This window comes from Taudactylus pleione, unplaced genomic scaffold (assembly GCF_031769625.1).
Source record: "Taudactylus pleione unplaced genomic scaffold, aTauple2 ptg000027l, whole genome shotgun sequence".
NCBI lineage: Eukaryota > Metazoa > Chordata > Amphibia > Anura > Myobatrachidae > Taudactylus > Taudactylus pleione.
The window spans coordinates 3,005,940-3,023,131 of NW_028284429.1; the positions used below are offsets into that span (position 1 = coordinate 3,005,940).

General features: G+C 43.6%; 1 protein-coding gene across 1 annotated transcript in view; it reads left to right on the forward strand.

Annotated features, from left to right (window-relative positions):
- The first annotated feature begins 2,040 nt into the window (after nt 1–2,040).
- LOC148539149 (receptor-type tyrosine-protein phosphatase eta-like) overlaps nt 2,041–17,192 on the forward strand; it is a 294,391-nt gene continuing 279,239 nt past the window's right edge. The window contains exons 1-3 of the mRNA XM_088451820.1: nt 2,041–2,305; nt 6,385–6,651; nt 6,821–7,096. Of these exons, the coding sequence (XP_088307946.1) occupies nt 2,041–2,305; nt 6,385–6,651; nt 6,821–7,096 (808 nt within the window). The remainder of the gene's footprint in view (nt 2,306–6,384; nt 6,652–6,820; nt 7,097–17,192) is intronic.

Genomic DNA, 17,192 nt, shown 5'->3' on the forward strand with positions numbered 1-17,192 from the left:
CACAGAGAGGAATGACTGATAGGACAGGAGAGAGAGAGAGAGAATACAGGGTATGGGGAGTGTGGGGACACAGAAAGGAATGACTGCTAGGACAGGAGAGAGAGAGAATACAGGGTATGGGGAGTGTGGGGACACAGAGAGGAGTGACTGCTAGGACAGGAGAGAGAGAGAATACAGGGTATGGGGAGTGTGGGGACACAGAGAGGAGTGACTGCTAGGACAGGAGAGAGAGAGAATACAGGGTATGGGGAGTGTGGGGACACAGAGAGGAGTTGGAGGCATTTTGCACTATATAGGGTCACTCTTATGGGAAATCTCATTATATATATAAGGACGTTCATCACTAAGCGGAATTGGACAGAGGACAAATGGGTCAGTTATTAAAGAACAGAATTCTGTAAGGGAAATATCACACTCAGTAGAGATAAAGAAATATGTATACTAACAGTGTCACAGATTGAGACAAGACATATATTAGGATAAATTACAGCAATGATCACTGTTTATTTATAGGGCAGGACAATAATCTTCCAGATAAAACATACAGGTATATAATAAACATAACAGATACATTAATACACTTATAATAACACATACATAGATATTTATGAACTAGCAACTACATCTATCACAGATACAAATTCCATATGTGTGAGTGAAAATAACAGAAAATTGTGCTTTTCTACATTATTATTATTATTAGTGTTATCTCTTATATGGTAGTCACCACAAGCTGTACAAGTCTTATGGTTGAATAAGCAGCCATGCTAAATCCCATCTGATTCCACCCCAGGGAATTCCCTTTCCTGGGTCAGCTCTGTGACACACAACAACTGGTGCTATTCCCAGAGGAGAAGATACTTTTGCTGCAAGGCTTAGTCAGGTCCCTCCTAATGCAGAAGTCTGTGTTGGTGCACTTTTACCTTGGAGTATTGGCAGAAATAACATCAACCTTAGACGTAGTTTCAGATCAAACGCCTTTCAATGAAGAACAAATCACATCTACACCTGTCATCTCAATGCATGAGCTTCTACCCAAGTGCTCATCATTCATTTCACTGTTAGATGCAGAGCGACAGTTTGAACGGGTTTATCATTCGCCATTTGGGACTGCCAATCTCAGAGTGCGAGGAGCTGTCATACTTCAATCCAGTTAAAAGGGATGGTGGACTGAGACTTCTGCTTCCGGCGCCGATGCAGACAGCCGCGTGAGCCCTGACTTCCACTGCCCGCCCAGCTCTATCACCTCGCACAGTCCACACTGCACCTCTTCGATCCGCCCAAGTCTCTGCCAGGCTGTCCAGCATCTCTCCCTGCTTCATGGAGAGGTATTTCCCCTCCTCCATGCCATCTAAAATGCAGAAACTGAAGGCTGACCGACAGCACAGGCATTCAAGCATGGCCACGGCTGCAGACAGCGCTGATATCACAAACGCTATGGAGCTGCCTTTCTCTGCTGGTCCCAGCACATCTTCTGCTGCATCACTTCCCTCTGTGGGGGCTCCACAAGGTACCTCTCTCCCACTTACTTATGAAGCAGTTGTCAGGCTATTAAAGAAACTATTGAGCCCATGTTTGCAACTCGTCAGCTTCCTTCACCCAAGCTATTAAAGATATAAAGGGGCAGATACATCAAATCACTTCTAGAGTTCAATGAACAGAAAGTGGGAGGTATGTTTCAAGATATGGCCTCTCTCAAATCTCATACAGCCAAGCTCCAAAAGTCTCATAATTAAATTTGGTCCAAATTGGATGATTTGGTGAACCGTTCCCGCAGGAACAACCTATGAATTATAGGGTTGCCGCAATCTGTAAGAGGGACTCAGCTGCATGATTTTATTAATACTACGTTGCCAGAACTAATAAACATCTCTGAAGCTTACACGTATATTTTAATCAAACGAGCTCACAGATTTGGCCCCCAGTGGTCTGGTGACTCTCTAGTTGTTCGCCCCCGAGTTGTAATCTTTCGATGCCTCTATTTCCTTCATAAGGAAGCTATGTGGTCGGCCTCTAGAAAGATTTATGACCGCCGTTGGAATGATTCCCGATTTCTTCTTCGGGATCCATGGGGTCCACTGCCAATACGTTGGGGTATATGATCCAGTCAACAAACAGTTAAAGGAGCTCTCTGCTCTCAGGATGCAGCAGGTCCTCCACTCATATACCCCGCCCCCGGCCATAGGTAGCCAGTGTGTTACCAAGCTCAAGCAGTCGCAGAAAAAAGACAAGAAAGAAGAACCCGTGTTCTCTAGACTAATATCTCATAGAGGAGGGAAATTTATAGAGATACCCAAAACCACAGGTGCATTAGGGGGGGTGTCCTGTAGACCCCATGGACCTCGAAGAAAAAGAGTTAATGAAGGTATGTTGAAGGTATGTTATACCATAACTCTTATTTTCTTCTTCGGGGTCCATGGGGTCCACAGCCAATACGTTGGGGATATCCCAAAGCAATAACCTCTAAGGGCTCCATCCTGTGTCTCGGAAGAGAGGAGAATCCTACGCCCGAAGGAGGCATCCTGAGAGGCAAAAGTGTCACATACGTAGAACTTGACAAAAGTATGGACGGAAGACCATGTGTCTGCCCTGCACAATTGTTCAGCAGAGGCGCCCGGCGGGCCACCCACTGACCGTGTACAATGCGCCATTACTGAGTCCGGCACCACCAGACTAGCCTGTGTGTATGCCTAAGAAATTGCCATCCGAATCCATCTGGCCAGCGTCTGCTTATTGGCTGGACAGCCACGCTTATGACAGTCATACAGTACAAAAAGGGAATCAGACTTCCTCATGTTTATGTGCTATCCACATAAATTCGTAGTGCACGGACAACATCCAAGGAAGACTCACCTACCGAGAAGCTTGTATTCTGAAAAGCTGAGACCACAATTTCTTCATTCATATGGAACCTGGATACCACTTTTGGAAGGTATCCCGCCTTAGTACAAAGGGCCTGATTCAGAGCCGGACGCTATTTGCGGACGGTCGTTCAGGAAAAGGGGGTGGCTATTCAAATGAACCGTTCGCTCTTTGCGGTCTGTTGACGCCTCCATGTCTGAACGAGCGAACAAAACATGCGGTCGGTTTTTGGATAAATACGCCCCCTGGCCGCTCGCATCCTACGTCATGTCCTCTATTTATTAGATTAATCGAGTACATCGACCAGCGTATGAACTGCTCGCTATTCTTGTGGTTGGTTTTTCCTACCACAATCTTGCGAGCAGTTCTGACTATAAAATAACCCAGTGACGTGGTCAATGACGCTGCTGTATTAATTATGCACACCCATAAAACGCCCGTTTTGACCTTTAAGCACGCCTGCGGTCGGATCTGCACTCCCCGTTTTCAAGCACCTTCCCCTGTTACCACCCACATACGCCTCCTCCTGTCACTCAAAATAGCAGGCATTCGCTATTTAGCGAACAAACGATTTTCGGCCGCACTGACTGGTTCGTGCATGCGTATTATGATCCGTACGCATGCGCAGTTGGGCAAACATCGCTCGGAACGAACGAGTGGCCACTTACGAGTGGCTCTGAATCAGGCCCAAAGTACCGCTCTATCCCGATGAAAAATGAAAGATAGATGAGGCAGACCCGAACAAAAAGAGTTAACGAAGGTATGTTATACCATAACTCTTATTTTTTTCCTATTTCAGGATTATTCTCCTGAAGTAACATGAGCACGTAAAGAATTTGCTCCACTATGTTCTCATCTTGTTAAAGATAAATGAAAATTTGCTTTCCTGTTGCTGACAAGGCTACGTCACTTTGATGGGGACTCCTTCAAAGATTTCATGAACGCCCCTGACGCTGCTGCCTATTTGGATGAGGAGGCCTTGGAGAGGGACATATCGGCGGAGGATTTATCCCCAGCTGTTCCAGATTAAATGACTCAAGATCTCTCATAGTCATTCTATACATTTATCTTTGTGTGCTGTTGATATTTCAGTTTTTTATGTGATTATGTGCTTATTCACTTATTTGATATTCTTTCTGAAGCCTGCATTGGTGTTATGAATTTCTGTTTGGTGAGACGCCTTACACGACTATTTAATATTGTGTCACAGTGTGGCTCCTTGCTATCCGATTTCTCGGATGTATTTTCTATGTCTAACTTAAAGATAGGCTCATGGCTAGGCTAACTTCCTATCAAGGTTTTAATACAGTCTAGTTTGTGTTGGATAGATTCACTAAATCTGCTCATTTCATTCCGCTAAAGGGTTTTCCCTCAGCTCCAAGGTTGGTTGAGAAGTATGTAAAATAAATGTAAGGCAGCATGGGTTTGTTTCTGACCGATGGGTACAGTTTACCTCAAAATTCTGGAGTGTGCTGTATAAATGCTTTAACATCAACCTGAGTTTCTCTTTGGCTTACCACCCCCAGAGCAGTGGTAAAATGGAATGAGTAAATCAGTATCTGGAGAAACTCAATAGAATTTACATTTCCACCAAACCAAGATGACTGGGTCTCCTTGTTGCCATGGGCTGAATTTGCTCATAACAACCTCTACCATAAGACCTCTGGACATTATACATTCTGTATTCTATATAGCTTTCATCCTAGATTGTCTTAACTACCAACTTGCCAGTCAGTATCTCTACCAGCCATTCATGGTACTGTGAAACGTTTTATTTGGAATGAAGTAAAATATAATTTAAATAAAGCCTCTGCTAGGTACAAGTTCTTCTCTGACAGGAAGAGGAGGAAAGCTCTGCTACTAAAAACCGGTGATAAAGTTTGGCTTTTAACTCGACACCTGCAATTAAAAGTGCACAGTGAAACTGCGAATGGCTCATTAAATCAGTTATGGTTACTCGTTCCAAGATATATCGGTCTTTTCCAAGTTCTTCAGATAAATAACCCAGTGATTTTTTGATTGAAACTTCCAGATACACTCAGAATACCTAATGTATTCCATGTCTCTCTCCTCAAACATTTGGTTATTAACTGATATTCCAAGCCTTGCAACCCACCATCCTCCATATCAGCTGATCATCAAGAGGAGTATGAGCAAAAGTAGATCTTGGATTCCAGAATTTCTTGAAGATCTGTCCAATATCTGGTTGATTGAAAGGAGGTTGCCCCCGAGGAGCACTGTTGAGTTAAGGCATCACCTGTCTATGCTCCAAAGCTTCTATGCGAGTTTCACGAGAAGTTTCCCAAAAAACTATTTTTGGGGTGTTCGGTGACCACCTTTAGAAGGGATGGTAATGTTGCATTGCATCGGAGCCCTGAGCTCACTTACTGGGTCCAGCAGTGCTGGTCTCCACTGGGCTGGCATGTCCCCACAGCAGCTTGGTCTCTGGGGGCGCCACCAGCTGCAATGCCATGCAAGTGGCTGGTTCCTTCTACCTCCTTTTTCCCCCCACTGTGTAGTGAAGGCAGCCAAGGCTTCTATAGGAGCATGTGCTGACCTGATTAAAATGTAAATGTGAATAGCACGCCAAATGTGACATCGCGTTCGGTGCCAAATTCAAATCACCTCCCTATGAATGGGAAACTCTGAGCACAGACAAGTGTTAGAGTATTAGATCTCATTCCTAGCTCCAGCGTTCCTGCTTCCTAAGATGTTTACTTATTCTATTAGACTCCGCACCTCTGTGCTGGGTATTAGTCTCTCCACATGTACCAGTCACCATCCACACTATGTATCCTTCAGTACATGACAGGGCAATTGTGATTGGGCTCAGTCTCTGTTGTGAGGACGGATAATAAAAGTCCAATTAGACAATTCCACAGCCATGTTATATATGACCTGCCAAGGGAGACATGACAGAGACCTGACACATCTTTGGCTGAGTGGAACATACCAAATATCACAGCAATATTCATCCTAGGTGTGACACCAACTACCTCAGCAGCACAGGCTGCATCCTGGTGAGTGACTGCCGGCATCTCATAATACAGGGGGGTGTCTGCCCCATTTTCTGGGCGTGCTGAGGCCAGTGGCTGCGTCCTTGTACTCAGCGTCACTGGCCCAGGCAGCATAAACATACCGACCTAAGGGTTACTCAGATAGCTGATGGTCACACAGATGATCCCATGCTATGTCTTGGGACACAGCAGCTGATCAGAGAAGCTGACAGGAGGTGACTATTTACACAAGATGCCTCCTGTGGTGTTATCATATTTTATCACAGCCTCTATGTACTAAGACACAATGGCTGTAACTACTGCACCCATCTCTGTATCAGGCTCTATAAGTAAAAGCAGCCAGTAATTACCCTGCATGCACTATAAATAAATGTATTTGTACCACTTACATTACAGCATGATTTGTCCAGGTGTAAAGATACTTTTGTTATTCTGCTTTGCTACCAACTGAGAATCAGCCCCAGCTGATGTCCTCACTTATGTATATTTCTATGTTTTTACACAGATCCAACACAACCAGGAAACATAACCTTTATCACAGTTGGAGTAAACAACATCACACTATCTTGGGGAGAGCCAGTCACTATGACAGGTGTAATAAAGTCATATAATATAACTTATGGGAATTCTTCCAGCACTTGGACTGTATCAAGTAACACAACAAATATCACCCTTCAGAGCCTGACATCTGGGACTAATTACACCATTACTGTGGTAACAGTCGGAGGCTGCAAGTATCAGAGTTTACCTGTTAGCGCATCTGTGTACACTAGTAAGTATTTCTCATACCTTTTAGCTACTAGCAGTCAGTTACATAAGCTGTATCATAGATGTGGAAATTAGTTCTCAGAGTAGATGTAAAAGTAATATTAGATGTATATATATCTCCTTACTGTAACCTCTGTCCTCACTGATCCTGTGTGTTATTTCTCTCATCATAGAACCGATGCCGGTGACATCACTGATAAACACTTCATCTTCCACGGTCTCTGTGTCTCTGTCCTGGAGTAAACCCAATGAGTATCAGGCATCTTACACCTACAGAGTCCAGACAAATGTCACATCATCAGCTACAATGATAAATAATACAATAGTGACAAATGAATCCGCTACAATAATGAATCTAACACCAGGAGAAACATATACATTCATGGTATATACAAGAGCTGGTGATAATGTCACTGAGTCTGACAATGTGTCAGTAACTACCTGCACATGTGAGTACAATCCTGAACATGAAAACAAGATCTGGGAATCTGCATAACAAATAGTTCATGTGATGGGATGCATTTGCTTTTATGGGCGCACGTGTTGGTTACCATGTTGTGACACCAGCATGACGAGTAACATGTAGCATCATTTGATGAGAGGTGCTGGCCAGACACAGGAGGACCTGGAAGCTCCTGGCTGAGTGCAGTCTGTCCAGGGTAATGTGCCTCAGTGTTGTTGGCCCCCATGCAAATGGCAATGGACTGTTGTTGACCAGCGCAAGGAGCCCTGAGTGTCCGTCCCCTGTTATAACCAGCTGGCCGGAGTGAGTCTCACACTGCTTCTTCCAGGTCTAAGGCGGTTAAATACTATTTTTTACAAAAATAAGTGGGTTGGTCTTAAAGGACGCACACTAAATAAAGAGGGGGGAAAGGAGTGTGAATGGATAGTATGTTTAAGCATATGTACTGTATGTGAAACCTATTGACAAATTGTGAGTAAAATTCATGCAGTTCTGATAGTAAGATCCAAATGTATTGTAGATAAATATACGTTTTTTTTTCAGCAGAATCAATGTATATATACACACATTAAAAACAATATTTATGATAGAACGATTCCTTGTGCAATATATCTAGAGAATAGAATATTAAAAATGAAAAAGTAGATAAAAATTCAAAATAGAACTAAAAATAAAAAATAAGACTTAGAAAACTGTCCAGCAATATGTATATATAGTAGAGGAAGGTTAATGTTTGTTCCCAGCTTGTATTAAGTATACACAATCTGCTGCCTTATAACCGTTGTTTTTCGTATCAAAGATGTGCTTAATAGTCAATGAAGAATCTACTTAAAAATGTACATAGTCCATATAATGCACAAATGCAGAAAATAATGTGTTGTCAGAAAAAAAGGTAAGTCCTTAAAGTGCGCGCACCACTTACCTCTTCCTGTGAGCCGGTGTGAGCAGGAACCGATAGTCTGTTACGGTGCGAGTGGGGGTCGGAGCCCTGTTGTTGATGCTCCTGCTGTGTGTGTGCTGATTAGTGCTCAGTCTTGTGTGCTGGCAGGGGTTCCGTCTCTGGGTAGTGGTGCATGTACGGGGTCCGGGCTGCATGCGTACACTAGTCAGCCCTGCCGGCAGAGCTTGTGCGTGCAGAGCTGAGCTTTCACGATGTCCCGGTGTATGCTGCTTATTCCGGGTTCAGCAATGAGTGCAGGATGTGTTGGGTGTTTCCCTACGCATTTCTCCCAGTCGGGCTTCGTCAGGGACAATTATTGTTACATCCGTTGTCTAGGGTTTTTTATGGCGCTCTGAATTGAGTCTAATTAGGGGTTGGATCTCCCTTTAACCCCTAGTGGTCATAATCTCCGATGTATCAGAATATTCTATCTTTCAATCCATTTCTCAGTTGTAAGAAGTGATGAAAAAAACAGGATGGAGGGTGTAGTTTTGGTGTTATGAAAAGGGAAATAGTTCAAAGGGAAAACCATGTGAGACGTTAACGATAAAGATATGGGCCCGTATTCAATTTGAGGTGAAAAGTCCAGACTTTTCGCCTGCTGGTCTTTTCGCCTCCTTTGCCTGTTTTCCAGGCGGAAAAGTATCGCGCACGTGCCCGATATACCCCGTATTCAATTTAAAAGGATGCGAAAACGTGACCTGGCAAAACTTGGATCGTCCAAAAAAAAAGGGGATTTTCGGGAAATCATCTTGGGACCCCCCTAAAGATGTCCAGACATGGGGGATCACTATGGGTACCCCCGTTTTGCATGCAGAAGAGAAGTCTGGTTTTTAAATAGTCGTGCAAGGTGCATAAATGTGGCTTTGAAGAAGGTGATGCAGAAGAGCATTTAGCAATTTTAGGGGGGGGAAATACTTATGCCCATCAAATTTGGGGTACATGAAAATGGGTGCAAGCATTTTTTAAGTGCCTAAAATGATTTTTAAAAATTCTTCAAAAATGCGCTTGCCGCTACTTTCCGCAATGAAGACAACACCTGCCGCATATAAGGGAACCCCTCTGCATTTATTATTGCTGTTTTAAAAGTGTATTCCCTAATTTATTTATTTTTACCCCCAAAATTAAAGTTAATTTTTTGGGGTGTCCCTATTTTTTTTTTACTTTTTTTTACATAAATTACTTTTAGGGGTCATTCCCAGGGGTGCAGGCTATTTTTTTGCCCCTCCCCCTCAACCCCAATTCTGCACTTTTTTGCGCCTTCTAAAGGCTGGCGGAAAATTATCCCTTTTTTTTACATTGACTTTTCACAACGGCAAAAAGTCAATGTAATTGAATACGGGGATAATGACAATAGGCGAAAATGACATCAAATTGAATATGGCCCAAATAGAATATGGCCCTCGGTGGTAAAGGAATAAAAATAGCAAATAAGTCATATAAATGAAGGGTCAAAGTCGCATTTCTCAAGAACCTGAAACAAATGGGGCCATTCTACAGTGTCGAATGCCATGTGAGTGTCTAAGCTCAACAGCATACAGTCAAGATTCGAAGGGTGGAGCACTGGTGTAACTAGCGTAGGTGCAGGGCCGAATTAAGGTCTGTGGGGGCCCCTGGGCAACAAACGCGTGGGGGCCCCTATCGATAAAAGTTGAATATATATATATATATATATATATACACAAAAGGGTCTACCACACTCACGCCGTTCATTCAGATATTGATGGAACCTCTTTGTGGCGCCATATAAATAATGGCAGCTGTGAGAAGCAGAGGGTTGGAGCCAAATTCCAATCTGTGTGTTACAGGAATGTCTGACAATATAAGCCCAATAATACTAGCCCTGGTGTCTCCAGTGGCAGCCCACCCTCCAACCGGGAGGTAAGAGAGGGGGTTTCTTTGACTGTACAGTGCAACTCTCTCAGTTGTGCCAAATGTGAAGGAGCCGGAGGAGGCAGAGTCAGCCAAGGAACACTTCTGCTACAGCTAAGAGACTGAGCCGCGTGGCTGCACGCTGTGTTTTTGACTCATACCTGGCAGTTAACACAGCCGCAGCTCAGCTCCAATCAGCAATTCTGCTGACTCAAACGGAAGATCGCAGGCAGGTTGTCTACGCCCTGGAATCTGCTTGCCCCTCCCGCTATCATCAGCCCGCGGATGCACCCCTGGCCCAGCTTGCCCACCCATTGTCATGGCCTTGGCCCGTCCAGGGTGCTTCTGAGCCGGCCCATCGGCCCATGCTCCTGGAGGGGCAATCCACCCCGTGAATCATCTCCCCACGTGGCAGACAAGTGGCAGTGGGTGCCGGGCCCCCTATGACCACCGGGCTCTGACAGGCACATACTAACAGGGGGGCGGCGGAATACTGCAGGGCTCCGCAGTGTGAAGGCAGACTGTCAGCAGGAGTCCAGAGCGTGGCTGAGGCTGAGTGAGATTGTGATTGTCACGCAGCACGTAGCTTCCACGCTCTGCACTGAAGCCACGCCTCCACCAACAGCAGCACTGTTCTCATTGAAACTTGCAAAAAGAAATGTATAGTGCACAGTGTATGGGGGCCTCCTATGTGTGGAGGCTCCGGGACAACCGCCCCTGTCATCCTGTCTATAATCCGGCCTTGCATAGGTGTAGGGGGTGCGGCTGCTATGGGGCCCGGACTGCCTCCGGGGTCTGACCCTCCCCCTGCACCTACGGTGCCAGGCCAGCCGTGGCCGCATCCCCCAGCAGTGAGCCGCCACCTCCCAGCATCATCCAGTGAGGAGAGATAAAGCTGACTGGGAGTGTGCCTGCCCTGCGCAGCATACAGCTGGAGGATGCAACCACCAGAGGTAAGTCGAAGAGAGGGGAGGAGTGCAGATGGGAGGGCCGTGAAAATGTTGCTAAAGGGCCCCCCTAGGTCTAGTTACGCCCCTGGGTGGAAGGCAGCAATCACAGCCGCAAGGGCAGTTTGTATCGCCTTCACTGACTGATGACCTCGAACAAAACCCACCTGATGATGAGTTATCAGGGCAGGGGGTATGTATTGAAACCTACTGGGCATAAATTCAGAAAATAACTTAGTCATTATTTAATAGAGAAATGGATCTATATGCATCTTCCAAAGTCGGATCCTTGCCTGGTTTAAGAATCAGAGTTGTATGGGCATTAGTGAATGAGGGATATGCAGGGTTATCACTAAAGAGTTTACCATATAGCTCAAGTAAGGTCAGGGTGATTTCTCTCTGGAGTAGCTTAAAGTATACCCCAGTATAACCATCAGGGCAGGGAGATTTATGCGGTGGTACGTTTTTCAATACCAGTTCCTATTCCTATTCTGCTATATCTGCCGACAAAAGGTCCTTGTGAGCCTGAGTAAGCTTAGGGATATTTGAGTCCTCCAATAATCTAGCGTGCAAAGTCGTATCAATATTTTTTGCAGCATACAAGTCAGTGTAAAACTGACTAAACTGCGATAAAATTTCAGTAGTCTTAGGAAGGGTTGTACTAGAGGTCGGATCCTTAATTGTAGAAATAAACCAATGTTTTATCCAAGGCTTTGACATCATAGAGAGCAATTTGCCTGCCCTATTGTCCCATCTGTAATAGTAGTGTCTTGTGTAATCCAATCGCTGACTTGCTTGAGATGTTGAAAACGACTCTAATAACGTTTTGTTTTGTAAATATTGTTCTAAGGTTAAATCAGAAGGACTGTTGATATAATCACGGAAACTACGTGATGCAGCCTCTTACAGCAACTGATATTTTCTAATGTTATGCCTTTTCAATTTCGCAACATAACCTATGATGTGACCCCTCATCAACGCTCCAGACGTTTCCCAGAAAATAATTGTATTATCCCAGTGTTCTATGTTGTCATAAAAGAAATTAGTCCAGGGGCATGACAGAACACGTTTGAAAAGGAAAAGAGAGGTGTTTCTGAGCTGGACAAGATACATTTACCGGTATGGCAAAAGAGAATTTTCTGCCTGGAGCTCACTCGAATGCTACTTAATTTATCTGGTGGGGCAGCAAAGTTCTAAAGAGAGAATCCCTTGTTCTCACTGCTTAATCGTAAAGTAAAAAGTTGTATGTTTTAACATACACCATGCGCTTGTGTGGATTGTAGTATAAATCACGGTGTCTCTATAAAGTATGATGTAGCTACTTCACAAGTATATAAAAGAAAAGGAAATGATAGTCCAGATCTATACTGGTGAAAGGTTGTTGCCTTTTTTTGTATTAATTTACATAACTTTCAAAAGCAGATAAAATATACCCTTAGGTTGTTTTGTCTTTATTATAGTATTATCTGCTTTCGAAAGTTATGTAAATATCACACTACATCATACTTTATAGAGACACCGTGATTTATACTACAATCCACACAGGCGCAGTTCTATAGTGTATGTTAAAACATACAACTTTTTACTTTAAGATAAATTTAACAGTGATTAGTGAGTAGGTGCACTCACTAATCACTGGTAAATTTATCTTGTCCAGCGCAGAAACACCTCTACCCTACAAATATCAAAAGAAAATGTCAAAAATTGTATCCAATTATATGAAAAACACTAATAGCACATTGCAGCTCTGGTTACACTAATTAATATTTTATTTAATAAGAACACATATACAATATATGACGTCACAAAATACAACATAGGGGTACTTATATACACTACCATTCAAAAGTTTGGGGTCACCCAGACAATTTCGTGCTTTACATGAAAACTGAATTTTATTTATCAAATGAGTTGCAAAATGAATAGAACATATAGGGCATGATTCAGAGCCGCTCGTAAGCGGCCGCTCGTTCGTTCGGAGCGATGTTTTAACTTCTGCGCATGCGTTCGGTTTTTAATACGCATGCGCGAACCAGTCAGTGCGGACAGAAATCGTTTGTTCGCTATATAGTGAGTGCCTGCTATTTTGAGTGACAGGATGAGGCGTATGTGGGTGGTAACAGGGGAAGGTGCTTGAAAACGGGGAGTGGAGATCCGAACACAGGCGTGCTTAAAGGTCAAAACGGGCGTTTTATGGGTGTGCATAATTAAAACAGCAGCGTCATTGACCACGTCACCTGGGTGTTTTATAGTCAAAACTGCTCGCAATATTGTGGTAGCAAAAACCAACCACAAGAATAGCGAGCAGTTCATACGCTGTTCGATGTACTCGATTAATCTATTAAATAGCGGACATGACGTATGATGCTAGCGGCCAGGGGGCGTTTTTTACCAAATAGCGGCCGCAGGGTTTGTTCGCTCGTTCAGACATGGAGGTGTGAACAGACCGCAAAGAGCGAACGGTTCATTTGAATAGCCACCCCCTTTTCATGAACGAACGACCGCAAATTGCGAGCGGCTCTGAATCAGGCCCATAGTCAAGACATTGGCAAGGTTAGGAATAATGATTTTTATTTGAAATAATAATTTTGTCCTTCAAACTTTGCTTTCGTCAAAGAATGCTCCTTTTGCAGCAATTACAGCATTGCAGACCTTTGGCATTCTAGCTGTTAATTTGTTGAGGTAATCAATTTCACCCCACGCTTCCTGAAGCACCTCCCACAAGTTGGATTGGCTTGATGGGCACTTCTTGCGTACCATACGGTCAAACTGCTCCCACAACAGCTCAATGGGGTTGAGATCTGGTGACTGCGCTGGCCACTCCATTACAGACAGAATACCAGCTGCCTGCTTCTTCCCTAAATAGTTCTTGCATAATTTGGAGGTGTGCTTTGGGTCATTGTCCTGTTGGAGGTGGAAATTGGCTCCAATCAAGCGCTGTCCACAGGGTATGGCATGGCGTTGCAAAATTGAGTGATAGCCTTCCTTATTCAAAATCCCTTTTACCTTGTACAAATCTCCCACTTTACAAGCACCAAAGCAGCCCCAGATACCATCACATTACCTCCATCATGCTTGACAGATGGCGTCAGGCACTCTTCCTGCATCTTTTCACTTGTTCTGCGTCTCACAAATGTTCTTCTGTGTGATCCAAACACCTCAAACTTTGATTTGTCTGTCCATAACACTTTTTTCCAATCTTCCTCTGTCCAATGTCTGTGTCCTTTTGCCCATATTCATCTTTTCCTTTTATTGGCCAGTCTCAGATATGACTTTTTCTTGGCCACTCTGCCTAGAAGGCCAGCATCCCGGAGTCACCTCTTCACTGTAGACGTTGACACTGGCGTTTTGCGGGTACCATTTAATGGAGCTGCCAGTTGAGGATTTGTGAGGCGTCTATTTCTCAAACTAGAGACTCTAATGTACTTGTCTTCTTGCACAGTTGTGCACCGGGGCCTCCCACTTCTCTTTCTACTCTGGTTAGAGCCTGTTTGTGCTGTTCTCTGAAGGGAGTAGTACACACCGTTGTAGGAAATGTTCAGTTTCTTGGCAATATCTCGCATGGAATAGCCTTCATTTCTAAGAACAAGAATAGACTGTCGAGTTTCACATGAAAGTTCTCTTTTTCTGGCCATTTGGAGAGTATAATCAAACCCACAAATGTGATTCTCCAGATACTCAACTAGCTGAAAAGGAAGGCCAGTTTTATAGCTTCTCTAACGAGCAAACCCATTTTCAGTTGTGCCAACATAATTGCACAAGGGTTTTCAAGGGCTTTCTAATCAGCCATTAGACTTCTAACGAGCTTAGCAAACACAATGTACCATTAAAACACTGGAGTGATGGTTGCTGGAAATGGGCCTCTATACACCTATGTAGTTATACCTTTAAAAACCAGACGTTTGCAGCTAGTACAGTCATTTACCACATTAGCAATGTATAGAGTGTATTTATGATTATTTTAATGTTATCTTCATTGAAAAAAACAGCGCTTTCTTTCAAAATTAAGGACATTTCTAAGTGACCCCAAACTTTTGAAAGGTAGTGTAATCAATTAAACATACATATTAATTGTTCAATAAATTACCACACTATGGATTTTAATACTTGAAAATTATGTTGATTTTTGATTGTTCACTAAAAGTCCATAAAACTATTGTCTACCCTTATATCTGTTTCATTTGTAACACAATCACAAGATCCCTGATAATATCCAAATGCTAGGGCACCTATAATAAAGTATCTACCATGTAAAAGAGAAACAATCTCTGTAACAGTGTACCCGCTGCATATATTTTGTTAATTTGTGTTACAAATGAAACAGATGTAAGAAAACGTTTGAAGTCTTACAATTGGGCAAGGTAATCTGGGAAACACAAAAATCGTTTTGGGGGATGATCAAAAACTATAATATCTCCTATGTCTGTTGATTTGACCTGAGGCAAAAGTGAAGTAGCCAATAAAAAATAATTTATACCCGATAGAGAATTATGGAGCTAATTCAGACCTGATCGCTAGATGCGTTCTTTCGCACCCAGCATATGCAAATTCAACTAAAGTCATGGCACGGCAGGCGTTTGCAAGGCAAGGCATAAGCACGCCCACTATGTCCTGCCGTGTGATCACTTTGTGTATTAAGACACCCACTAGCGAACGTCATCTCCAGGAAGTGTATGCAACCATCGGGTATCATCGGAAGCGAACGCAGCGCTTGAGGTTGACTATACCCTACCGCAAGCACTGCGATCACTTGAGTGTAAAAAACAGCCAGGTGACGTCAGGCTTGGACTGGGCTGCCGGGGAATGCCTACAGAATGATGAACAGTCAAGGGACATACTGAGGATTACTATAAGCATCTCCACAGGTCAGTGTTATATCTGTAGCTGCATCACACATACACATACAGGTGTGTATATAGATATATATATATATATGTATGTGTGTTTGTGTATAATATATATACACATACAGGGGCACCGAGAGGGAGGGTATTGATGGCCCGGCCATGCCAGGAGGCCCGGTCTGCAACACAGCAGTAACCAATTGCATTTTGTTTTTAACCTTTTTATTTTAAGAAAAAAAATCACTTTTATTAAAACCTCCGCGGGCGGCAGTTCGGGTGGGGGGAGTGTGTGGGGGGATGTCTTGGCCACCGGACTATGTGTATCTCACAGCCGCCGAACCTCTACGGAGCGAATCGTGCCCGAGCCTGTTGAAGAGTGAGAGCCTCGCAAGATAATGACATCATCTCGTGAGGCTCTCACTCTTCACCAGGGCAGGTCCCAGGAAGCGGGAGGGGACAGTCTGGGGGAGACAACACAGAGAGGAAGGCTGGGCTGGGTGATGCGCCGGTGACTGAGTGTGACGGTGCTGCAGTTTGTATATTTTTAAATTATAAATATAATAAATGGATCCATCCTTGTGTATTATATACATAACATATAATATACTGTATATACATAGATATATCTAAATATGTGTATGTGTGTTACATATCACACACACACACACATATATATACATCCCCTTTTTCGGGAGCGCGCCTAAGGAGCACGCAGAGACTCCCTCTCTGTATGTATATATGCATATTTATATTATATGTGTGTATGTGTATATATATATATATATATTGTTGCGAGTCTTAACGACAACCGCAGCCCGGATTTGCATAAAAGTGCTCGCAGCTCCATAGAGCTCCTAGCAAAATGATGCATTTTTGGGCTTGGAGCGGGCTGCCAGGGGTGCGAGATGCCGTCCCATTACCAGCATTTTAATGCTGTGACATCCTATTCTGCTGTATTTATTGTTGTTATTATTATTATTATGTATATATATATATTTGAAACAAATGCTGGGAAATATTGATTTGTATTATAATTGTTTTAATAGGGATATATTCAGTATCCTGAAAATAGGGGTGCCGACGGTCATCATGCCAGCGCCGGAATCACGACACGTCAGAATCCCGGTGCAGGCATCCCGACCGCTGGCATCCCGAAGGTAAGTAGCGGGGTTAGGATTAGGCACTACGGGTTGGGTTAGGGTGCGGGGAGGGGAGGTTAAGTTTATGCACTGGGGAGGGAGGAATAGGGTTAGGGATAGTGGGAGTGTTAGGATACCGACCGACACCTACATTAGCACTTTGAGAATGTTTAGAGACATATTTATCAATTATCAGGTTTTAGACCTGATAATTAAAACCTATTATCATTGCTATTCATGGTAATAAGAAATTGTTTACCGCCTGAATGTATAAAAAATAAACACATACAGGGACAGGGAGGCTGAAAGGAGCCATCCTTGCACTGTATTAGCAATGATG